The sequence below is a fragment of the Littorina saxatilis genome, linkage group LG6 (assembly GCF_037325665.1).
Source record: "Littorina saxatilis isolate snail1 linkage group LG6, US_GU_Lsax_2.0, whole genome shotgun sequence".
Taxonomy (NCBI): domain Eukaryota; kingdom Metazoa; phylum Mollusca; class Gastropoda; order Littorinimorpha; family Littorinidae; genus Littorina; species Littorina saxatilis.
Genome location: NC_090250.1, coordinates 689418 through 715691, shown reverse-complemented (window position 1 = coordinate 715691; position 26274 = coordinate 689418). Strand labels below are relative to the sequence as shown.

The window sequence follows — 26274 nt, the reverse complement described above, 5'->3', positions numbered from 1 at the left end:
TTACTGTATATTCAGTGGTGCCTGTGTTGAAAGACGAATACCATTTGGACCAGCCATGAGTGATGGTACATTGTACGCGGGGTATCTTGACAGGCACGTTTTAGAAGAAATAATAATGAAAGTGACAAAAAAAGGTGTTTTTTTCAAGCGAGGTGTCCGCAATCTGCATGACAAAATATAGCTCTTAATTTATCTACATCGCTCGATCTTTTCTCTTTCGTATTTTGTGTGTGTGTGTGTGTGTGTGTGTGTGTGTGTGTGTGTGTGTGTGTGTGTGTGTTTGTGTGTGTGTGTGTGTGTGTTTTATGTGTGTGTTTTATGTGTGTGTGTGCCTGTGTGTGTGTGTGTGTGTATGTGTGTGTGTGTGTGTGTGTGTGTGTGTGTACGCACGCGCGCGTGCTGCGTCCGTTTCAGTGAATGATTTCTCAAAAAAAGTCTTGATGTTTTTAGTGCCATTCAGAACTAATGTGAATTAGATTTTTTTTCAAACCGCCCGGCACTACAAGGCATTTATTCTTGTTTTTACTGATCAGGACATAAAAATGTTATAGTATTTGAGTCTTGAATTGCGATTTATTTATATTAATGAGCACACACAAAAACTTGCCCCCCCCCAAAAAAAAGGGGCATATTTTATAAACAGAACAGGAAAAGGGCGCATGATTCATAAAAAATGATAGCATTGGCGGGGCTCGACCAAGCGACTTCAGGAACCGCAGCGCAGCGCTATACCACTGACCTATGCGGATATCTGTCGAAAGTGGAACATTTAGGAATGCCTATTTTGTGAGATGCAAAACACACGGTAAAGCTCACTGTGTAACCCGACTGACTCAGTGAAAGGCCAGTTGGCAGACTATTGTCGTGTGAATTAGGTCAGTTCGACCGTCGCTTACCCCGCCGCTTTGCACGAAAAGTTGAATGATATCTGCACGGTCTTCCTACCGCCGGCTCAGGGTTTTTTTGTGCGGGAGTCACGTAGGCCATCTCCAGTTATACACTTTTGAACAAACCGTTATCATAATTATGGGGTGTGTGGGGGGTACATGACATAAGCTCGAAAGACAAAAGCTCGAACGACAAAATCTCGAACGACAAATGCTCGAATGGACAAATGCTCGACGCGACAAAAGCTCGACGCGACATATGCTCGAACGACGAATGCTCGAATGGACAAATGCTCGACGCGACAAAAGCTCGACGCGACATATGCTCGAACGACAGATGCTCGAATGGACAAATGCTCGACGCGACAAAAGCTCGACGCGACATATGCTCGAACGACAAATGCTCGAATGGACAAATGCTCGACGCGACAAAAGCTCGACGCGACATATGCTCGAACGACAGATGCTCGAATGGACAAATGCTCGACGCGACAAAAGCTCGACGCGACATATGCTCGAACGACAGAAGCTCGACCGGACTGTAGAATGATGCTGTCAAAACTACTCTGATAACGTCATATCTGAAACTGTCACGGTGATGTTGTTCTAGTTTCGAGCGACAAATTAACTAAATTTGTTTGATATCACGTGGTTGTGGTTGTGGTTGTGGTTGTTGTTAGCACGCTGCTGGATTCCACACACACACACACACACACACACACACACACACACACACACACACACACACACACACACACCATTACAACAAAAATATTCATCAATAACTTCATTTCATATTATATACTGGGTAAAATGCTAATGCATCTTATACATATGCATCTTATACGATTTTTCAAATGCGATTTCTAGTAAAAATTATAAGGGGTAAAATGCAAAGGTAAGACTGGTTAAACTACAAAGTAGCCATCAATACACAGACTCGGTCCCTGTTGGTGTCATTTTTCCACACACACACACACACACACACACACACACACACACACAGAGTCGTCAAGGACCGGATCATGAGTAGTAGGAAATGTTGGCCATTCCGAAAAGGAACTCCATGAACAGACGCTCTGTGGTGCGCTCCGCGTACTGGCTGACCAGCCGTAGAATGCGATGCTCTTGTCGCTCGTTTTTCTTCCGGCGCTTCTTGCGTTGCTCTCCACAGCGGGCTGCGTGAATTGCCATGTCTGTGTGCGCTTGATCTCCTTTCAGGAATTTGAGAAAGTCCCAGAGATTGGGATGATCTTTGCCAATGATAGACTGGACTCGGCGATGCTAGCCTTCTAGTGCATTTGTGGTTCTTGGTTCATGTTCAACCGTCCTTTCATGAACGCACCACATGGCTGGGTTGAACACAGGGTTTCTCCAAACGAGGCGAAGCGCCGCTTACCTGAACCTTTCCTGATAAACAGTCAATGCCGGCCCAAATCTCTCTCTCTCTCTCTCTCTCTCTCTCTCTCTCTCTCTCTCTCTCTCTCATTTTAAAATAACACAGACAGGCAAAATAACACCGAGAACGACATTCGAGCTTTTATCGCGTCGAGCTTTTGTCGCGTCGAGCATTTGTCCATTCGAGCATTTGTCGTTCGAGCATATGTCGCGTCGAGCTTTTGTCGCGTCGAGCATTTGTCCATTCGAGCATTTGTCGTTCGAGCATATGTCGCGTCGAGCTTTTGTCGCGTCGAGCATTTGTCCATTCGAGCATCTGTCGTTCGAGCATATGTCGCGTCGAGCTTTTGTCGCGTCGAGCATTTGTCCATTCGAGCATTCGTCGTTCGAGCATATGTCGCGTCGAGCTTTTGTCGCGTCGAGCATTTGTCCATTCGAGCATTTGTCGTTCGAGATTTTGTCGTTCGAGCTTTTGTCGTTCGAGCTTATGTCGGACACCGGTGTGTGGGTGTCTCTCTGACTATCATGTGCATCTGAGTGTGTGCTTTACGGTGTGCAGTGGATGATGAGTGTGCAAGTGTGTGTATGTGTGTGTACGTGTTGTTGTAAATCACGTTGACTGAGTGGATTGGTGGTTCCTCCTTTCGGACAGAGATATGTATACAATACACATCTTTGTTTCGGATTTACAGGGGAGATAGACTTAGTAACGTCCCTTTGGATGATCTCTTTCGTAAAAGAGGAAAGGAAGACGTAAACGTTACCATCATGGCGTCTCGTCTGCTTCAGTTGATCTTCATTTTACTTGCGATCAAGGTAATTATACTTTTTTGAGTGCTATTGTACCATTCAAACTCTCAGAATGATTAGGTTAGTTACAAACGTTAAAATCAATGGGTTGAGTGGGTTGTTTTTTGTCCATTTCTGTAGATTTGCACTTCAGAACAATGGTACGCCTGTCAGTACACAGGCGGAAGCTAGGTATCGTAGTCTTTCTGTGATAGTAGTAGTCAAGTGGACGATACCTTCCGCCTGTGATCAGTATCAGGTTATCGGTGATGTTTTGATTTGATTGTCAATGTCATACTTGTACTTATTTGCTGCCTGAAAGAAACGAGTGTCCGTTCTAGCTCTGTTATCATTGTCCAGTGTTGTCTTTTTTTTTCATGATGCCGATCGATTTGTGTTTTCAGTAATTCATTATTTTGACATCTGAGTGATCGACAAGAAGAAGAAGAAGAAGATTATTCTGTAAACGATAGAATAAGTGGTCTTGATGGAAAGGTGAATTATACTACAGGGAAGAACTATAGTTGGGGATCCTTTTGAATATATATATTTATATGGATAGATGTACTTGCAGAAGAAACTAACAAATTTGTATACCTGTATGTTTTGCACAGGTAGCAGAAGCGGAGGTGGGGCTGGTGAAGGTTGATGTGTCGGGAGGCAGCGACAAGGAAAACACGTTCTGTATCAACTACAACAGCCTGTACAACACTCTGCCAACCACCTATGATGGACTGGTACGTACAGTGGAACCCCCGTTTCAGACCTCCCAATTTAAGACATCTCTTTTCAGACCCTATTTTCAGACCCTATTTTCTGACCCTATTTTCTGACCCTATTTTCTGACCCTATTTTCTCAGGTTTCTATCCATAATTTCTGTAAATGTACCCCCATTTTAAGGCTCCCTTCTATTTACTTTGACAGTGGAACACCCATGTTAATTTTAAGAATAAGACACACATACACATCCCCTTCTCCCACCCCCCCCCCACCTCACCAGAATCTGAGAGCAGAAATGTGGCACACCATTCATGCACTTTGCCCTGATGGTTATTTTTGTCAGGTCGCCCTCCCTGTGGTGGACTACAGCTACACATATGGATGCTACGATAACTTCACCGACAGCGTCCAAGGGAAAGTGGTGGCCGTCTCGCGCGGAAACTGCACGTTTGCCGAGAAAGCCGCCCTGATCCAGAGCCTGGGTGGAACGGTCGCCCTTGTCGTGGATTACTCCAACGCTACGCAGATGGTGAGTTTCTTCTGAGCAAGTCTGGTCCTGTTCCACCATTTCATTTTATTTGATTATCCCACTGCTGGGAAATGTCGGTCCCTTCCACCCAGTGCAGGGATGGCCAAATCTCAAAATTTAAACTCGCCAGCCGGGCGAGTAACTCCAAGAAAGTCACTATCGCCCGCCAGAAATTTAGCTGGCCTGGTACACACCACAGCTGCTGCATCTGCAGTGTTTATAACACTTTGAAACTAGATAATACAACCAGAAGTACATGTTGTATTTGACCAGCATTTTCACTGGCCAGCCGGGCGAGTCAGGCGGACGATTTGGCCATCCCTGCAGTGGAAAGCTAGCAGCATCAAGAGTCACAAGCATGCAACAGTTCTTTCTTGTGAGTCCTGGTACTCATTTCTGACTCTTACTCCATGAAGCGGTCAGCATTTGTATCATGAAACATTGTTCACACTGAAAAGTGACACTGCAGACATTCTCAATTGGTCATTATGTTTCTTTTTTCTTAATTACCTTTTTTTAAATGTATATATTCTTGTGCAAAATAGTCTAAATATGGATGTGCACATACATTTTAGACAATCCTGCACTAGAACACTATTTGCGGCGCTGAAAATTCCCCCCCAAAATGTATGCTATACTTGTCGTACGAAGAAGAAGAAGAAGAAGTATGCTATACTTGTCGTACGAAGAAGAAGAAGAAGAAGAAGAAGAAGAAGTATGCTATACTTGTCGTACGAAGAAGAAGAAGTATGCTATACTTGTCGTACGAAGAAGAAGAAGAAGAAGAAGAAGAAGAAGTATGCTATACTTGAAGTTTCACAAGGGTTGGCAGTCCCCCGTTTCTTACAGGTGAGAATTGACGAGTGACACGAGTGGGGAGAGGAAGTACCATTTCTTTGGCAATTCTCGCCGCGAGGGATGCTAGGATTCTCTCCGCGAACGCTAGGTAGCTTTGGGCTTGCTCGCTTGGCGAGAAAACATGGCGGCCGCATTGCTGCCAATCCAATTGGCTGTCCATGGCTGTTTACCGACCTGTGCAGACGACCTTTTCGGTATCAACCAATGGTGTGTAATTCTTGCGTAGCTAGCCATCAAACCGTTTCATGGACACTCTCGCCTCCTAGCTCCGCGAGCGGCTAGCCGAAAGAATATCTCACCAAAGACTAGTAAGAGAAACACGCGTCAGGTCTGAGTTAAAGTATACATTGTCTTCCTTTGTTGACAGGCGGTCCCTGGGGGCAACAGCACGTCATACCAGGAAGTCAACATCACTGTGGCCGTCATGCTACACAGCGACTTTAAGACTCTCATGGTCAGTGGCTCTACCTTGTGCCTCTGTCTGTCTCTTCAACACTCTTTCTTTTCTTTTTACATTTAGTCAAGTTTTGACTAAATGTTTTAACATAGAGGGGGGAATCGAGACGAGGGTCGTGGTGTATGTGTGTGTGTGTGTCTGTGTGTGTGTGTAGAGCGATTCAGAGTAAACTACTGGACCGATCTTTTTGAAATTTTTCATGAGAGTTCCTGGGTATGATATCCCCAGATGTATTTTTCATTTTTTCGATAAATGTCTTTGATGACGTCATATCCGGCATTTTGTCAAAGTCTTTGTTTTTTGGCAAAATAACTTAAAATATGTTTTTTTGGAGAGAAAAAAAAGAAAAAAATCCCGACCTACCGCACCGACCCTATTTTTTGGGCCTATATTACCGTAAACAGACTATTTTTGTGTGTGTGCCTAAGACCTCCAAAAATCTGAAAAAATCAAGTCTTGAAATGGGGGTCATTTTACAGAGGTAATCAATCAATCAATCAATATGAGGCTTTTATCGCGCGTATTCCGTGGGTACAGTTCTAAGCGCAGGGATTTTTAAATTTTTTTAATTTATTTGTATTTTATGCAATTTATATCGCGCACATATTCAAGGCGCAGGGATTTATTTATGCCGTGTGAGATGGAATTTTTTTACACAATACATCACGCATTCACATCGGCCAGCAGATCGCAGCCATTTCGGCGCATATCCTACTTTTCACGGCCTATTATTCCAAGTCACACGGGTATTTTGGTGGACATTTTTATCTATGCCTATACAATTTTGCCAGGAAAGACCCTTTTGTCAATCGTGGGATCTTTAACGTGCACACCGCAATATAGTGTACACGAAGGGACCTCGGTTTTTCGTCTCATCCGAAAGACTAGCACTTGAACCCACCACCTAGGTTAGGAAAGGGGGGAGAAAATTGCTAACGCCCTGACCCAGGGTCGAACTCGCAACCTCTCGCTTCCGAGCACAAGTGCGTTACCACTCGGCCACCCAGTCCTAATGTAATGAACAGAACGTCTGAGAAAACAAGGTCTTAAAAAGGAGGGAATCTTGAATTGGGGGTCTTAAAAGGGTGGTTCCACTGAATGGGAATTTTTGTGATTCGGTGTGTGTATGTGTCGGAATGTGTTTTAGTAAGTCTTTGTGTGTGTGTGTGTGTACTTTATTAAGGGGAAAAAAAATGTTGGTTTAGGGTAACCCGACCGACCCTATTGTTTGCCGCAGACCCTAAACCTCTTTTTTCATTTCTCAATATAAAAAACCCCACTTTTGGCACATTTTGCAAACCATACCGAGATTAAGGGAAGTAACCTCCTTTAAACTCGACTAAATCTTTAAAAAAAAATAAAACACACAAAAAAACGACCTACTGACCCTATCTTTTTTGGTTACGTTACCCTAGCCTAAACCAACTTTTTTTTTTTTGCCTGACAGAGCGAGCAGAAAGAGTCTTGACTTTACTGTCCTTGTATCGATGAGTACAGAATTCTTTTCTTGTTCAACTTTCTATCTCTTGTCTTTCTGTGTTTCCCAGGACTTGGTACCTGATGTCAAAGTGTGGCTGTATTCCCCCCAGCGTCCGGAATTTGACCCCACCATCATCGCCATCTTCGCCCTGGCGTCACTTTGTGTGGTCACTGGCGCCCTCTGGTCTGCCACTTCTCATCAAAAGACGTGAGTGAGAGTGTAGCAGAATTGTCACTCCGAAATTTTCTTTTTGCAAATTTGTGAAAATGTCATGATAGTTTTGGCAGTTGTAGGAACATTTTGACAGTTCTCAACCTCTCCTTTTCGTAAAACATGCACAAGTTCGGCAATGTTGCCGAAGTGATGGCAGTTTTCTGCAAATTTAGATAAAATGAGAACTGTTGAGAAACGTTTTTATCAATGCAGGCAAACCTTTCTATCAAATAAAAACAAAAACTATACAGGCATGTGTCTTGATTGATGTTTTGCAGTACGTACGACGAACCTTTCTATCAAATACAGACAGACACTAAGGCAACATATGATTGATGTTTTGCAGTACGTACGACGAACCTTTCTATCAAATACAGACAGAAACTAAGGCAACATGTGATTGATGTTTTGCAGTACGTACAACGAACCTTTCTATCAAATACAGACAGAAACTAAGGCAACATATGATTGATGTTTTGCAGTACGTACGACGAACCTTTCTATCAAATACAGACAGAAACTAAGGCAACATGTGATTGATGTTTTGCAGCAAGCAGAAACGAGGAGTCCGTGGGGAGACGGAGGAGGAGGATGAGAGCATCTCGCTGGGGATGGGGATCGCCATGAGCGTGGCGTTGCTCGTCTTTTTTAGCCTCACCCTCACTCTCCTCTACTTCTTCTATGACTACCTAGGTAAGTCGGGAGAGGGCAACGCAGCAGGATCGCCGGTGGTGCAAGGAGTGATGCAAGTGAATAGTTCTAGCCAAGCATACAGGCTCACACACAAGCACAACCGACAAAGACAATTAGGTCGATAAGGACTCGAATACTAAGTTTTACGAAACAAGTTTATACGTATAAAAAGGAAGACATAAAATGTAACATCACACGAAACAACTAGATCACAAATAACAGTATAATATGGTAGAAACCAATGTCAGTTCTTCCTGAAATAAGAAGGGAGGGTACGGCGAACAGGCTCAAAGGGACATCAACTTAACTTTGTTCCACCAGGACTGCTGCATCTCCGCAGGGCCAAAGTCAAGCATGTAAGAGGCTGTTCATTCTTGTTCATTCGTGTTCGACGAGTTCCCCCAGGAACGCCCAAGGCAAAGCAACCGGTGGAATTTCGAGCGTTGAACTCGACCGTCAGGTTAGATGAAGACGAAGACGAAGATGTCAACGAAGATAAAAAGCCTGCAACAAAATGTCCTGCGGTCAGTGCTGTACAACAATAATGTTAACATCTCCCGAACCTGTGCCTCCCCCTTTCTTTACAAATACACTACTTTCCTTTTAAATCCCTCTATTCCAGCCAAAACACAATTGACTAGAAAAGCCACATGAACATTGTTACACGATATGTTCGACCTGCACACCAGCCCTGGTCTCTCAGTCAACTATCTCCTGCACACCAACCCTGGTCTCTCAGTCAACTATCTCCTGCACACCAGCCGTGGTCTCTCAGTCAACTATCTCCTGCACACCAGCCGTGGTCTCTCAGTCAACTATCTCCTGCACACCAGCCGTGGTCTCTCAGTCAACTATCTCCTGCACACCAGCCCTGGTCACTCAGTCAACTATCTCCTGCTCACCAGCCCTGGTCTCTCAGTCAAGTATCTCCTGCACACCAGCCCTGGTCTCTCAGTCAACTATCTCCTGCACACCAGCCCTGGTCTCTCAGTCAACTATCTCCTGCACACCAGCCCTGGTCTTTCAGTCAACTATCTCCTGCACACCAGCCGTGGTCTCTCAGTCAACTATCTCCTGCACACCAGCCCTGGTCTTTCAGTCAACTATCTCCTGCACACCAACCCTGGTCTCTCAGTCAACTATCTCCTGCATACCAGCCCTGGTCTCTCAGTCAACTATCTCCTGCATACCAGCCCTGGTCTCTCGGTCAACTATCTCCTGCACACCAGCCCTGGTCTCTCAGTCAACTATCTCCTGCATACCAACCCTGGTCTCTCAGTCAACTATCTCCTGCACACCAGCCCTGGTCTTTCAGTCAACTATCTCCTGCACACCAGCCGTGGTCTCTCAGTCAACTATCTCCTGCACACCAGCCCTGGTCTTTCAGTCAACTATCTCCTGCACACCAACCCTGGTCTCTCAGTCAACTATCTCCTGCATACCAACCCAGGTCTCTCAGTCAACTATCTCCTGCACATCAGCCCTGGTCTCTCAGTCAACTATCTCCTGCACACCAGCACTGGTCTCTCAGTCAACTATCTCCTGCACACCAGCCCTGGTCTTTCAGTCAACTATCTCCTGCACACCAGCCCTGGTCTCTCAGTCAACTATCTCCTGCACACCAGCTCTGGTCTTTCAGTCAAGTATCTCCTGCACACCAGCCCTGGTCTCTCAGTCAACTATCTCCTGCACACCAGCCCTGGTCTCTCAGTCAACTATCTCCTGCACACCAGCCCTGGTCTTTCAGTCAACTATCTCCTGCATACCAACCCTGGTCTCTCAGTCAACTATCTCCTGCACACCAGCCCTGGTCTTTCAGTCAACTATCTCCTGCATACCAACCCTGGTCTCTCAGTCAACTATCTCCTGCACACCAGCCCTGGTCTTTCAGTCAACTATCTCCTGCACACCAACCCTGGTCTCTCAGTCAACTATCTCCTGCACACCAGCCCTGGTCTCTCAGTCAACTATCTCCTGCACACCAGCCCTGGTCTCTCAGTCAACTATCTCCTGCACACCAACCCTGGTCTCTCAGTCAACTATCTCCTGCACACCAGCCCTGGTCTCTCAGTCAACTATCTCCTGCACACCAGCCCTGGTCTCTCAGTCAACTATCTCCTGCACACCAACCCTGGTCTCTCAGTCAACTATCTCCTGCACACCAGCCCTGGTCTCTCAGTCAACTATCTCCTGCACACCAGCCCTGGTCTCTCAGTCAACTATCTCCTGCACACCCGCCCTGGTCTCTCAGTCAACTATCTCCTGCACACCAGCCCTGGTCTCTCAGTCAACTATCTCCTGCACACCAACCCTGGTCTCTCAGTCAACTATCTCCTGCACACCAGCCCTGGTCTCTCAGTCAACTATCTCCTGCACACCAGCCCTGGTCTCTCAGTCAACTATCTCCTGCACACCAGCCCTGGTCTCTCAGTCAACTATCTCCTGCACACCAGCCCTGGTCTCTCAGTCAACTATCTCCTGCACACCAACCCTGGTCTCTCAGTCAACTATCTCCTGCACACCAGCCCTGGTCTTTCAGTCAACTATCTCCTGCACACCAACCCTGGTCTTTCAGTCAACTATCTCCTGCACACCAACCCTGGTCTCTCATTCAACTATCTCCTGCATACCAGCTTTGGTCTCTCAGTCAACTATCTCCTGCACACCAGCCCTGGTCTTTCAGTCAACTATCTCCTGCACACCAGCCCTGGTCTTTCAGTCAACTATCTCCTGCACACCAGCCCTGGTCTTTCAGTCAACTATCTCCTGCACACCAACCCTGGTCTCTCAGTCAACTATCTCCTGCATACCAGCCCTGGTCTCTCAGTCAACTATCTCCTGCACACCAGCCCTGGTCTTTCAGTCAACTATCTCCTGCACACCAACCCTGGTCTCTCAGTCAACTATCTCCTGCACACCAACCCTGGTCTCTCAGTCAACTATCTCCTGCACACCAGCCCTGGTCTTTCAGTCAACTATCTCCTGCACACCAGCCCTGGTCTTTCAGTCAACTATCTCCTGCACACCAACCCTGGTCTCTCAGTCAACTATCTCCTGCACACCAACCCTGGTCTCTCAGTCAACTATCTCCTGCACACCAGCCCTGGTCTTTCATATCTCCTGCACACCAGCCCTGGTCTCTCAGTCAACTATCTCCTGCACACCAGCCCTGGTCTCTCAGTCAACTATCTCCTGCACACCAACCCTGGTCTTTCAGTCAACTATCTCCTGCACCCCAGAACGTTTATAATCATGACTCGTTCTAATGTTTCAACGGAGTCAAACATACCATTTACGTGTCAGATTTTCCCTAAATGCACATTTCCAGAAAAAGGGAAACATTTCCACAACAACAAAGCCCCACACAAAGCCATTGCCGCTTTGCATGAAAACGAACGAATTTAAACGAACTAACAGCAAAATTAAAAGAGCACAAAAAAAAGAACGACACCGGTGGCATCAACCACGCACACATGGACATTACAGAGAGAAGTCCCAAAATCATACAAAAATCCCAAATTAAACCACAACAATATTGCCATAGTGAAATGGCAATGTAATAAAGGCATAACAGACATAAGGAGACAACGTAGTGGACACAGGTGAGACGAACAGAAAAACGCACGTGGACACATGACAGAGAAAAACAAAATGTCCTAACAGAAAACAGCAGACCGGTCTTAACCTTACCCCCGCGCGTGCTACAAGTAAACGAATTAACGACTTACCCATGCGGCTCATGATAAGTTTGTGTAACCCAGGGCAGAAAAAGCCTTTTCTCTCCCTGTTACCGGCTACAACCTTCCTAACACCTTTCCGGACAGGTGAAAGAAACCCTGAAGAAGTTTTGGCTGGCCTCCACACAAAACCCTCCGTGACTCGGCATCCTTCTCGAGTCAAGGCTGCTGACATAAATCTGGCGATGAACCCGCGCACGCGACGTTACCTTGGGAGCGCTCTGATTGGACCGTGACGGTCAACAAACTAGCGACAGGTGCGACCTACCTGGAAAAAAAATGCAGCGTGAATCAAAACAACTCGGGTGGCGCGCCTATGGAAAGCGTTTTGTGACAACAGACTTGTCCAGGATTTCAGATATAAACAATGGCGTCTTTTTTTTTTAACATGCACCTAAGCTGCTGTCTACCCGTGCAGACTTGGAATTTGTTGCTGAATCAATGTCTCGGATTGCCATCAGTTATTACTTGTGTGGAATTACATAATTGTGTCTTTCTATCTGTCATTCCTCTTTTTCTAGCCAAGTGTAAATTGACACTACAGTCCCCCCCCCCCCCCCCCCACTTTTTACAACATTCAAAAATCAAGAAAATTAGGTCTTAAAAGGGAGGTAAATTTACAGAGGCTATGAACAGAACATCTGAGAAAGGGAGAAAGTCTAAGAATGGGGGGGGGGGGGGGGCTTAAAAGGGGGGGGGGGGTTACCCACTGTGTCTTATCTTTCTGTTGCAAGCATGTGATAACCCTTTCTCTCTTTGTTTCTTTTTTACCTCCCTTTCTTTCTATTCCAAGCGTGAATTGACACTATCTGTCTTCCTTCCTGTTGCAATCGGGTGATGACCCTTAATTTCTCTCTTTGTTTGTGTGCTCAGTGTATGTAGTGATGGCCATATTCAGTCTGGGGGGGACCAACGCCGTGTACCAAGTCTGCCTGCCGCTGTGGAATCGTATCGTTCAGTGTGAGACGCGAGTGCCGGTCAGTCGCTTTCCCTGCATGCCTCAGCCGCCCATGGTCCGTTCCCTGGTCCTGCTGCTGCTCTCCACGGGATTTGTTGCCGTCTGGCTCGTTTTTCGCAATGAAAGGTTGGTGATTGGAGGGGGGGGGGGGGGGGGGGGGGGGGGGTGATATTCCATGGGATTGTTCCTGGGATTGGATAACTGAATGGATTGATACAGGTCAAAGGTTCAGGTCAGTAAGTAGGAAATCATTGGGGAACCCTGTTATTAACTTTTTGTTATAACAAACTGACATTACAGGGCATTGTGGTAGTCTTCTTGACCTTAGTGTATTGTCTCTTTGAAAAATAACAAGCCTCAATCCCCCACCCCCACCCCCACATTGACCTATCACCACATGCTTCTTCTGACCTAGACTGCAATAGACACAGTACCTTTAAAGGCGTGTATGTTTCCTTTCAGTTTTGCCTGGATACTTCAGGACATGATAGGCATCTGCTTCTGCCTGTACGTCATGAAATCTCTGTTGATGCCAAGTCTGAAGGTACACCCTATCTCTTGTTATCTCTTTTTTATTGCATCTCTTTTGTTATCTCTTTTTTTTGCATCTCTTTTGTTATCTCTTTTTGCATCACTCTGGTTATCTCTTTTTGCATCTCTTGTTATCTCTTTTTGCGTCATCTCTTTTTGCATCTCTCTTGTTCTCTCTTTTTCCTCTCTCTTCTTTGTTTTAAAGGCACAGTCCTTCCCGCGTCAAAATGCTGGCTGACTATCTCCGTTATGGCCAGGCTTATTTGTGGATAACGACATCCCTCCACTTGGACAAATACCGAAGATCAACAGCCAGAGTGGCATTTTTTTTGATGGAATAATTTCTTAAAAAGACACTAGCGGTCACTGAAAAATCAATTCATTAAAAACGTGTTGCTCTGCGCTGGAAGCAGTCAGAATGTCGACTTTTGGTATGGGCCCAAGTGGAGGGGTTTCTCAACCCATGTAAAAGTCTGGGTAGAGGTGAGATAGTGAGCAGAACTGCTCTCACGGGAAGCACTGTTCCTTTAACTACTTGAGTGTGGAATCAAACATTTTTTTCTCTCCAACCATCGTCCATACAAAGAGTTGTGTCACTTGGCAACTTTGTGTCATTTTAAATCTAGTTTGTTCCAGCGGAGACTTTTCTCTCTCTCTTTGAGGCCTTTAAGATTTCTTTAAAACTTAAAATGATGAATTTGTAAGAATGTCAGTGTTTCACTCAGATATGGATTAAAAGTGAACTTTATTGTTTTGCGAAAGGATGGCTGTTTTATTAGCAGCAGAAATGAGAGGGAATAAAACCCTGTCTTTGGTGTTATTTGATGTTCACACTATTCAGTCATAGTTTCTTTATCTTGTGCATGTATGCATGCCTCTGTGTGTGTGTGTGTGTGTGTGTGTGTGTGTGTGTGTGTGTGTGTGACATGTGTACGTACGTGTGTGTGTTTGAGTGTTTATGTTTTCTGCTTTGTTCGGCTTATCTCACACTGAATATAAACCTTTAGCAGTAAAGAGATTTTGTTTGACAGTGGTACTGTGTCAGAAGGAAGACGTGTTGAAGCTCTGTGTGTGAGCCGAGTATTGGATGTTTTCATTTCAGGCCTGCACTGTACTGTTGGGACTCCTGTTCTTCTATGACATTTTCTTCGTCTTCATCACCCCCTACTTCACTGAGGTGAGTTCGTCTGTTTTGTTTGTTTGAATACACTGGTACCCCCATTTTAAGACCCCTTCCCCCCCCCCCCCCCCTCAATTTAAGACTCCCACCCTTTTAAAACCTTGTTTTCTCAGTTTTTCTCTTCATAATCTCTGTAAATTGACCCCCATTTTAAGACTGCCTCCCTTTTAAGATCTGATTTTCCGTCTCTCGACTTTCTTTCTTTTTTTTCTTCTCTCTCTCTCTCTCACTTGTTTCCCTCTGGCCCCCTCCCCCTCTCTCTCTCTTCTCCTCCCTTCCTCCCTCTCCCTCTCTGCCTCCCAACTTTCTCTCTCCAACCCTCTGTTCATGTGCACTCACACCCACTCTCCCTCCATCGCACACACACACACAACACACACACACAACACACCACACCACACCACCATTCTGATAATCATCGCTCCACGGCTATCGCCAGTTGTCTCTCTGACCGGACGCGAAAGTCCTACGCGAATCTATCAAAACAAGAATACAGAGTTATCTCCCATATGTTGTTCGTGAGCAGTGTTCGCGAGACGAAAATGATTGCAGATTGGCCGACTTCGACAGTGATCTCCGTTCTGTTCTTCACGGTTATGATAAAGACATCGTTCTAAGGTCAAAACAAGTCAACATTTTGGGACTGCTGCCGGAAGGAGACCGTAATATATGGTTGCATCACTGTCAAAAAAATCGTCTGCTCCAGCGAGCGCCGAAACCAAACGGTTGATTATCACGTGACACTTATGCCATATTTAGAGTTGTTTGCACAGTAAATACAGCCGCAAAAAATAGCTCGCTTGAAACTGTCTTACATATCAATTCCTTTGTAATTTAAAAATTACACAACACCATGAAAAATCATTATCGACGATCGCGAATCTGCTTACATCCATAACACATTACAAAAAGATCTAAATATGTAAAAAATCGATTTCCTCGCCAGACAAGGATAACCAAGGCATCCTGTCAGGGATAGAATGAGCCGAACTCATTTTGACCTGAGGTCAGGATGACCACACCACATCACACCACACCACACCACAACACACCACACCACACCACAACACACCACACCACACCACACCACAACACAACACAACACAACACACAAACACACACACACAACACAACACACCACACACCACACCACACCACACCACAACACAACACAACACAACACACAAACACACACACACCACACACCACACACCACACCACACAACAAACAACAAACACCAAACACCAAACACAAACACCAAAAACAAACACCAAACACAACACGAGAATGAACACTTCACTGATGTCTGTGCAGAACGGACAAAGTGTGATGGTCAAGGTGGCCACTGGGGGCAGCGGTCAGTCTAAGGAACAGGTAACACTAACACTCTGTGTCCTCAAGTGTCACCATGAGGGTGGCTGGATGAGTGTGGGTGTGTCTATGCGTGTCTGTCTTTGGGTGGGTGGATGGGTATGGGTGTGTGTGTGTCAGGTTGTGTGTGAGACGGGCGCAGTGGCATGGTGGTAAGATGTCGGCCTCCTAATCGGAAGGTCGTGTGTTCGAATCCCGTTCGCTGCCGCCTGGTGGGTTAAAAGTGGAGATTTTTTCTGATCTCCCAGGTCAACTTATGTGCAGACCTGCTAGTGACTTAACCCCCTTCGTGTGTACATGCAAGCACAAGACCAAGTGCGCACGGAAAAGATCCTGTAATCCGTGGCAGAGTTCGGTAGGTTATAGAAACACGAAAATACCCAGCATGAGAGATGTTCAACGTGCGGGCTACTTCACCTGCCTTGACCTCTCACCAATTCATTGTAAAGCGCTTAGAGAACGTCAAGCGCTCTATAAATCTCCCATATTATTATTATCATTATTATAACGGTGAATGTGGGTGGGTAAGTGTTCATGTGTTTGGTGGTGGTGGTGTGTGTGTTTGTGTGCATGTGTGTGTTGATTGATACAGGTTAAAAGTTTAGGTCAGTAAGTAGGAAATCATAGTTGTTTTTAAACATTATATCATCAAACTTGAGCAGCAAATATTTGATTTTTGAATGAATCTTATTGTGTGTGAAAATAGGTGAGTCGTATTAGCATTTGCTCTTCTTGGTTGGTTGGTTGGGGTTAGTTTTAGTGTGTGTGTGTGTGTGTTTTGTGTGTGTGTGTGTGTGTGTGTTTTGTGTGTGTGTGTGTGTGTGTGTGTGTGTGTGTGTGTGTGTGTGTGTGTGTGTGTGTGTGTGTGTGTGTGTGTGTTTTGTGTATGACCATTTCATTGAGAAAGAATACTGCTGTTGACAGAGGTTGCATTGTAGTGGTTAACACTGACCTGTTTTGATTGTTCAGATGCCAATAGTCCTGAGATTGCCATACTTTCTACCCTATTCCATGTCCAAGTGTTATGCTGACAAGTACTCTCTTCTTGGCTTTGGAGATGTTATCCTACCAGGTAGCTTCATCTTCTTGTCTGTCTGTCCTCATTTTTGTCTTCCTTGTCTTTAAGAATCTTACACAAATGAGATCTGATCAGGCATGGGAATTGTCCGCAAAATCGCGAATTTCCGCGAAAAGGAAATTAGGGTCGCGGGTTCGAATCCAGTCCGGGACGGACACAGGTCAACTTTATGTGCAGACCCAGAGACGGAAGCCATGTCCCACCCCCGTGTCACCACAGTGGCACGTGAAAGACCTTGGTCATTCTGCCATAAGTGCAGATGGCTGATACCACCTAAACACGCATACACCTGTGTATCTCATCTAAAGTTGGGATAACACCCGGGAACACGCCCCTAATGGCTTTGCCGTGAGGGCGTAAAATTTGAATTTCTCTCCCGACTCCCTCCAAAGGGGGGTTCCACTGTACCAGCCGTATCAAGGGTGATCTGTGGAAAAGGAGATAACACATTGTGTGTGTTTAATCTATGTAGGTTGTCATTTTGGCTGGAAATGTTTGGTTTGGTGTTTGTTTGCTTCAATTGTTGATAGCTTTTTGGTCAGAATGTGAATGCGTGATGTATTGTGTAAAAAAATTCCATCTCACACGGCATAAATAAATCCCTGCGCCTTGAATATGTGCGCGATATAAATTGCATAAAAATATAAAAAAATAAATAAAAAATAAATCCCTGCGCTTAGAACTGTACCCACGGAATACGTGCGATATAAGCCTCATGTTTTTTTATTTTTTATTTTTTATTTTTTTTAACCTCAGTTGCATGCAGGTTTGCTACTACAATTATTTTTTGCCTTATTTTTTTAATTTTTTAATTTTTGAGTCACTTGAGAAAAAGTGACTCTATGTAATCGGTCAGTGTTAGTCTGTCCGGCCGGCCGTCCGTAGACACCACCTTAACGTTGGACTTTTCTCGGAAACTATCAAAGCGATCGGGCTCATATTTTGTTTAGTCGTGACCTCCAATGACCTCTACACTTTAACGATGGTTTCGTTGACCTTTGACCTTTTTCAAGGTCACAGGTCAGCGTCAAAGGAAAAATTAGACATTTTATATCTTTTCTCGGAAACTATCAAAGCGATCGGGCTCATATTTTGTTTAGTCGTGACCTCCAATGACCTCTACACTTTAACGATGGTTTCGTTGACCTTTGACCTTTTTCAAGGTCACAGGTCAGCGTCAAAGGAAAAATTAGACATTTTATATCTTTGACAAAGTTCATCGGATGTGATTGAAACTTTGTAGGATTATTCTTTACATCAAAGTATTTACATCTGTAGCCTTTTACGAACGTTATCAGAAAAACAAGGGAGATAACTAGCCTTTTCTGTTCGGCAACACACAACTTAACGTTGGGCTTTTCTCGGAAACTATAAAAGTGACCGGGCTCAAATTTTATGTGAACGTGACTCATTGTGTTGTGAATAGCAATTTCTTCCTGTCCATCTGATGCCTCATATAATATTCAGAACTGCGAAAGTGACTCGATCGAGCGTTTGCTCTTCTTGTTTAATTTTTTTTCGTGTGTGGCTTGGAGCAAACCTTCTTCATAGGTCTTTTCTTTTCTTAAACCTCATGTTAATTGATTGATTGAGAATACAAAATGGTCATGAAAGCGGTACAACAGATTTGTTGACTGTGAGTGTTTCTGTTATTGAGAATGAATTGTGTGTGTCATAAATTCACTAATTCCGGTGTCTTGCTGTTCATTAAAGTGTGTCCATAACCTACCACTTTTTGACATTTAATTAATACGCCACTTACTTGTGACTTACAACTGTTGACAGTGAGTTCCTCGCGCCCCCTAATTGGCGTAGAGGCGCGTCCCCCGGGTGGTGGATGGGGGAGCCTTCTCTACTAACTTCTGAGAGAAGGTCGCATCACTCTCGATGCCGTGAACCTAATTAGGATCTTTTTCTTGTTTCTTCTCTATTTCTGCCTTCCCAAAGTCCTTTTACTTTCCTTTTCTCACCCATAAAATTCTTCACTTTTTACCCTTGTTAAGTGGTTCTTGTATAGAATATAGTCAATGTTTGTAAAGATTTTAGTCAAGCAGTATGTAAGAAATGTTTAGTCCTTTGTACTGGAAACTTGCATTCTCCCAGTAAGGTCATATATTGTACTACGTTGCAAGCCCCTGGAGCAATTTTTTGATTAGTGCTTTTGTGAACAAGAAACACTTAACAAGTGGCTCTATCCCATCTCCCCCCTTTCCCCTATCCCATCTCCCCCTCGTCGCGATATAACCTTCGTGGTTGAAAACGACGTTAAACACCAAATAAAGAAAGAAAGAAAAGAAAGACAGTGAGTTGCTGTGCTATATTCTGTGTGTGTTGTCTTTCAGGGTTGCTGGTAACTTACAACTGTGCTTTTGATATCAAGACACACCACACAGCCCAGGGACGTTGCAAGTATCTCTACTTCATCGCTACGTCATTGGGTGAGTAGGCTGCCACATAAATTTGATGCATTTAAGGTAACTGGTGCTATGGCCTAGTGGATAAAACTTCGGCCTTTATGCGGCAGGTTGAGTGTTTCGAATCCCAGCCGCGCCTGGTGGGTTAAGGTGGAAATTTTTCCGATCTCCCAGGTCAACTTATACGCGGACCTGTTAGTGCCTTATCCCCTTTCGTTTCTACATGCAAGCACAAGACCAAGTGCGCAGGGAAAAGATCCTGTAATTCATGTCAGAGTTCGGTAGGTTATAGAAGCACGAAATTACCCAGGAGGTTACACACGTAAAAACCATGGGAGTTTCTGCCCATGAACGAAGAAGTGTGGATGAAAGTGTTGCCTGACAAGTGTGGTGATGGTGTGTTGCAGCCTACGTGGTGGGCCTAGGGCTGACGGGGGTTGCACTGTTCGTCATGAAGTCGGGCCAGCCGGCGTTGCTGTACCTGGTGCCCTGCACCCTCATCACCACCTTCACCATCGCCCTCTGGCGGCAAGAGTTCTGCTACATCTGGCGCGGCCACCAGGTAAACACACCACTTTTAGCAATTGACCATTTTCGGAAATAACTCCGTCGGGTTTCCATGTGTTTCTGACGACACCCCTTGCTAGTGATTGGCCCCTCCAATGTTTGTACAAGGTTTTGCAAGAAAAGGTCACTCTTTCTCACACAACCCATACAAAACCTGACGGAGTTATTTTCGGAATACGTCTTTTTGCAGAAATCAGTGGAGACCTTGCTTAGAGTTGTGTGTGCAATCAAGGTCAAGTAAAAGTAGTGGTAATATTTGCAGTAAAAGTTTGCTTGCATGCAAAACCTGTCTCTCACACATGTATGCACGCACGCAAGCACTAGCATGCATGCTGACACACATACACGTACGCATGCCTGCTAAGAGGCGACTAACGGATTCTGTTTCTCCTTTTACCCTTGTTAAGTGTTTCTTGTATAGAATATAGTCAATTTTTTTAAAGATTTTAGTCAAGCAGCGACGGGCGCAGTGGCGTGGTGGTAAGACGTCGGCCTCCTAATCGGGAGGTCGTGAGTTCGAATCCCGGTCGCTGCCGCCTGGTGGGTAAGAGTGGAGATTTTTCCGATCTCCCAGGTGAACTTATGTGCAGACCTGCTTGTGACTTAACCCCTTTCGTGTGTACACGCAAGCACAAGACCAAGTGCGCACGGAAAAGATCCTGTAATCCATGTCGGAGTTCGGTGGGTTATGGAAACACGAAAATACCCAGCATGCCTACTCAACGAAAGCGGAGTGAGCTGACTATGCTCTCAGAGTATAGTGTGGGGAACCCAAATGGGCAAACGAGCTCACACGTAACCAGAAAAATTCTGGAACGATGAAGAAGAAGAAGAAGTCAAGCAGTATGTAAGAAATGTTAAGTCCTTTGTACTGGAAACTTGCATTCTCCCAGTAAGGTAATATATTGTACTACGTTGCAAGCCCCTGGAGCAAATTTTTCATTAGTGCTTTTGTGAACAAGAAACAATTGACAAGTGGCTCTATCCCATCTCCCCCTTTCCCCGTCGCGATATAACCTTCGTGGTTGAAAACGACGTTAAACACCAAATAAAGAAAAGAAAAGAACGCATGCCTGCACGTAAGCATAACACACACACACACACACACACACACACACACACACACACACACCACAAACACACACACATTCACACAACACTCACCACACACACACACACACACACACACACCACAAACACACATTCACACAACACTCTCACAACACACACACACACTCACACAACACACACACACACACTTGATCTTTTTATGGTTTAATGACAGTTTATTCATTTACAATTAGCCAACAGTGACTTCCCCTGAGAGCCGCAGGCCTTTACCTTCTGAAAACAAACGTGAGTGGCATGTTTGTTGACAGATATTGTCCGTCCCATGTTAATTTGTTGACAGATATTGCCCGTCCCATGTTAATTTGTTGACAGATATTGCCCGTCCCATGTTAATTTGTTGACAGATATTGCCCGTCCCATGTTAATTTGTTGACAGATATTGCCCGTCCCATGTTAATTTGTTGACAGATATTGCCCGTCCCATGTTAATTTGTTGACAGATATTGTCCGTCCCATGTTAATTTGTTGACAGATATTGCCCGTCCCATGTTAATTTGTTGACAGATATTGCCCGTCCCATGTTAATTTGTTGACAGATATTGTCCGTCCCATGTTAATTTGTTGACAGATATTGCCCGTCCCATGTTAATTTGTTGACAGATATTGCCCGTCCCATGTTAATTTGTTGACAGATATTGCCCGTCCCATGTTAATTTGTTGACAGATATTGTCCGTCCCATGTTAATTTGTTGACAGATATTGTCCGTCCCATGTTAATTTGTTGACAGATATTGCCCGTCCCATGTTAATTTGTTGACAGATATTGCCCGTCCCATGTTAATTTGTTGACAGATATTGTCCGTCCCATGTTAATTTGTTGACAGATATTGTCCGTCCCATGTTAATTTGTTGACAGATATTGTCCGTCCCATGTTACCCATCACAAATACATTCAGCCTTTAATATGCGCTGGCAAGCACGCTTCTGCTTCAACATACACTTACTGATGTATATACGTATCGATTGAACTTTGGATTTCCCTCCTTTGAGCCATGTGACGTCAGACTCTGACAGACACATACATTTATTATGTATTGATTGAACTTTGGATTTCCCTTCTTTGAGATTGAGCCATGTGACGTCAGAGTCCGACAGAAACTCATACTTAGGCGGCTAGCAGAGATTACAAAGGAGTGCATGCTTATGTGCGTTTAATCATAAAAAAAATAAAAAAATAGATAATAAATAATAATGAAATCGTTGATACATAAATTGTTTTTGTATTTAGACCAAAATATGACATTTTACACTGATTTCAACAGAGCTTGTGCAGTCTCAGACGGACACTGACTGTCTCAATCTGTGTAATTTCGGTCATATTTTGGTCAAAAATACAAATAAGTGTAATATCTACAATGTCAGACCCCTCCAATAAGAGGACACCTGCTAACAAAGGACTTCTGTATGTCCCTCTGCCTATTAGTGTGACAGAAATATACGTGACATGAAAAGACACCTGCGCTGAATGGACACCTTTGGCTGGGCCCAAGGGTGTCTTCCAACACGGGTACCACTGTATGGTATGGTTCAACTGCCTCACAGCTTTTCAGTGAGAGAATACACACTTTGAGTTGAGTTTGATGAAATTCAGACATGACAGGGTGCGAGAGAAAGGGATAATCTTGGTATTTGTGGACAGAATGAGTTTTTGAAATCATTAATAACAGATGCTGAGTGACAGGCAAAAAGGGATTTATTCTACCCTTATTAGTTGATCAATTCCTAACCTCTGAACACACAGGATCCTGGCATTCAGGTTTGTGGGAATAGACAAATTCCGAAAATAACTCTGTCGGGATTGTATGGGTTGTGAAAGAGTGAATACCCTTGCTTTTACTAGGACAAATAATTCACGAGCCAATCACAAACAAGGGGTGTGTCAGAAACATGTGGACAAGGAGCATGTGTGGCTTTATTTGTCCCACTAAAAACAAGGGTATTCACTCTTTCACATCCCATACTTCTTCTTCTTCTTCTTCAGCGTTCGACGATGGCTGTGTCTAGATTCTTTGGCCCGTGATGTTGACGAAGTGGGCTGTCATTTCCAGGTCCTGAGTGCTGTCCCACATCCCATACAAACCTGACAGAGTTATTTCTGAAGATTGTCTATTCAACTCGGAGGGTTAAAATGTAAAGAAACCGTGCACAGGGACACAGAGTTATAATCAAAACAATCTGTTCATTTTTGGTCATTTCACAAGAATACATTTGGTATTTTCATAGATTTGACCCTTTGCAGTCCAAAGAGCTCAAAATGGAAAAGTCTTCCAACAGTTTTTAGCACCTAACTCGATAATGTGATGAGCTACTTATGCATGTACCAAATGTTCAGAGTTCAGAAATGTTTAAAAGATGGTGTTGGAAATGTATGACTCTCTTTCTCTCTCCTTATCACATTTGAAATGAGACAAGCGAGTTGGTAACCTGGTCTTGTTTTGATTGCTTTGTTGTTTTTTCCCTTTTTTTTGCGTTTCTTATGATGTTTTGGTTGTTTGTGAAATTGTTTTGGTTGTTTCCTATGTTAGTGAAAATGTTGCATTCTTGTTTCTGTTTTTACATTTAGTCAAGTTTTGACTAAATGTTTTAATGTAGAGGGGGGAATCGAGACGAGGGTGTGGTGTATGTGTGTGTGTGTGTGTGTGTGTCTGTCTGTGCGTGTGTGTGTGTAGAGCGATTCAGACTAAACTACTGGACCAATCTTTATGAAATTTTACATGAGAGTTCCTGGGAATGATATCCCCGTTTTTTTCTTTTTTTCGATAAATATCTTTGATGACGTCATATCTGGCTTTTTGTAAAAGTTGAGGCGGCACTGTCACACCCTCATTTTTCAATCAAATTGATTGAAATTTTGGCCCAGCAATCTTCGACGAAGGCCGGACTTCGGTATTGCATTTCAGCTTGGTGGCTTAAAAATTAATTAATGACTTTGGTCATTAAAAATCTGAAAATTGTAAAAAAAATTTTTTTTATAAAATGATCCAAATTTACGTTCATCTTATTCTTCATCATTTCCTGATTCCAAAAACATATAAATATGTTATATTTGGATTAAAAACAAGCTCTGAAAATTAAAAATATAAAAATTATGATCAAAATTAAATTTTCGAAATCAATTCAAAAACACTTTCATCTTATTCCTTGTCGGTTCCTGATTCCAAAAACATATAGATAGGATATGTTTGGATTAAAAACACGCTCAGAAACTTAAAACCAAGAGAGGTACAGAAAAGCGTGCTATCCTTCTCAGCGCAACTACTACCCCGCTATTCTTGTTAATTTCACTGCCTTTGCCATGAGCGGTGGACTGACGATGCTACGAGTATACGGTCTTGCTGAAAAATTGCATTGCGTTCAGTTTCATTCTGTGAGTTCGACAGCTTGACTAAATGTTGTATTTTTGCCTTACGCGACTTGTTCTTCTATCAAGTCGACTATAAATTCTTAATTTTCCACAGATCCTTGCTTATGGGCAAACCAAACATATAAACAATGATAAGGATCCCATGTTTACAGCAGAAGTCTTAGGCCTTGGAAAAGACGAATACATGCATGCAGTGAAAAATCTGGGAAGCTTGATTCTATCGCTGCACGCTATTCCCAGGGACAGCAGTCAAAGTTTCCGTGAGGGAATTCGCCAAGGACAATAACTGGATAAGATAAACAGTACAAAATACTAAACGCACACAGACGCACACACACACACACACAAAAACACATATACAAACACACAACACACACACAAACACACATAGAAACACACACACACACACACATACAAACACACACACACATACAAACACACACACACACACACACACACACACACACACACAACCACACACATACAATCACACACACACAACCACACACACACACACATACAATCACACACACACACACACACACACACACACACACTCACTCACTTACTCTTTGAGGATCAGTGTGTAGAAATGTGTGAATGAGTGCGTGTATAATGCAACATGCGTGTGCAAAAATCCGACGCAGGCCTACAACCATGCAAACTTAATATTTCCCTGACATTTGGATTTGGCAAATTGCTAACACTTCAAACAATTCAATATTTGCAATAATTCCCATTCAAACTCCCCCAGTGTAACTGACGCCATACTTCAATGACAGTCAACAATGGCTACGTTCTGTTTCAGTGCCCGAAGAAGAATGACGACATCGGTGCAGTGCGAAGCGGGTCAGCCAGCCCACAATGCAAGAGGCAAGATGGAGAAAGGGAGGAGGGGGAGGATGAAGAAGAAGGGATTGCCTCGGAAAATCAGAGTCTCATACAATAATGTGCTGCTACTGTATGTGTGGGTGTGATTGTGTGTGTGTTGGTGTGTGTGTGTGTTTGTGTGTGCTACTATACGTGTTTGTGTGTGTGTGCTACTGTACATGTTTGTGTGTGTGCTACTGTACATGTTTGTGTGTATGTGTGTGTGCTATCATACATGTGTGTGTGTGTGTATGTGCTACCATACATATGTGTGTGTGTGTGTGTGTGTGCTCGGTACATTTGTGTTTGTGTCAGTGTGTGCTACTGTACGTGTGTGTTTGGGATGTGTTACTTTAAGACTGTCTGTCTTGGTTTCTTTTATGCCTGTGCCTTTTTGAATGTGGGTGTTTGTGTGTGTCGGTGTGTGAGTTGATGTCTGTAACATTATTGTCATTGGGTGTCTTTTTGATTCCAGTTTTGTGTTTTTGTGCGGCACCCATTTGTATTATAAGAGGGAAAGCTGTTGGTTCTAATGTACAGGAGGTTTCATACTTTATAACACTCTTCGAGGGAACTGTCAATCATGACACTTTACAGCTGAGTAGGCGATGTGTGTGGGCAAGTGAGAGAGATAGAGTGTGTAAATTGTATCGCAGGGTTAGGAAGGGGGGGGGGGGGGGGGGGAACATCCCTGGAAATCCACTAGCCTTTAACTATTCATTTATGTCCCATCATTATTTGGTTAAGAGGTCAAATCACCTGCTGCTCCTCCCTGGTGTGTGTGTGTGTGTGTGTGTGTGTGTGTGTGTGTGTGTGTGTATGTTTGTGTGTGTGTATGTTTGTGTGTGTGTGTGTTTGTTCGTGCATGTGTGAATCCTTCTGGTAATGACGTTACAAGTCATGAGGTTTTAAGTGTTGTCTTTGTTTGTTTATTTTGAATGAAAGGAGTATTTATTAGAAGAAAAAATGTTTGAACAGAGAAAGAATGGTTGTTTTGTTCTCTCTCCTTGTCACCACTCCCCCCTCTCTCTTTCCCCCCCCCCCCCC

The 26274-nt window shown here is 44.0% G+C and overlaps 1 protein-coding gene across 3 annotated transcripts; it reads left to right on the top strand.

The window, feature by feature from the left end:
- The first annotated feature begins 2973 nt into the window (after nucleotides 1-2973).
- LOC138968230 (signal peptide peptidase-like 2B) lies at nucleotides 2974-26269 on the top strand. 3 transcript variants are annotated; one of them, XM_070340780.1, is made up of 15 exons: nucleotides 2974-3101; nucleotides 3689-3811; nucleotides 4139-4324; nucleotides 5550-5636; nucleotides 7187-7326; nucleotides 7883-8025; nucleotides 12636-12846; nucleotides 13183-13264; nucleotides 14354-14428; nucleotides 15747-15806; nucleotides 16773-16875; nucleotides 19224-19319; nucleotides 19703-19857; nucleotides 21167-21218; nucleotides 25166-26269. In XM_070340780.1, the coding sequence occupies exons 1-15, from the start codon at nucleotides 3054-3056 to the stop codon at nucleotides 25180-25182; spliced, it is 1578 nt and encodes a 525-aa protein (XP_070196881.1). In that variant the 5' UTR covers nucleotides 2974-3053; the 3' UTR covers nucleotides 25183-26269. The 3 variants fall into 3 exon arrangements, with proteins under 3 accessions (XP_070196881.1, XP_070196882.1, XP_070196880.1); XM_070340781.1 differs by lacking the exon at nucleotides 25166-26269 and adding an exon at nucleotides 22417-25159; XM_070340779.1 differs by lacking the exon at nucleotides 21167-21218 and having other exon boundaries at nucleotides 2978-3101.
- Nucleotides 26270-26274: the final 5 nt, after the last annotated feature.

Excerpts from the sequence above, each read along its gene's own strand:
- LOC138968230 (XM_070340779.1), top strand. The coding sequence starts at position 3,054 with ATGGCGTCTCGTCTGCTTCAGTTGATCTTCATTTTACTTGCGATCAAG. Across the intron at positions 3,812-4,138 it reads CAACCACCTATGATGGACTG|GTCGCCCTCCCTGTGGTGGA; the intron begins GTACGTACAGTG and ends TATTTTTGTCAG. Across the intron at positions 4,325-5,549 it reads ACTCCAACGCTACGCAGATG|GCGGTCCCTGGGGGCAACAG; the intron begins GTGAGTTTCTTC and ends CTTTGTTGACAG.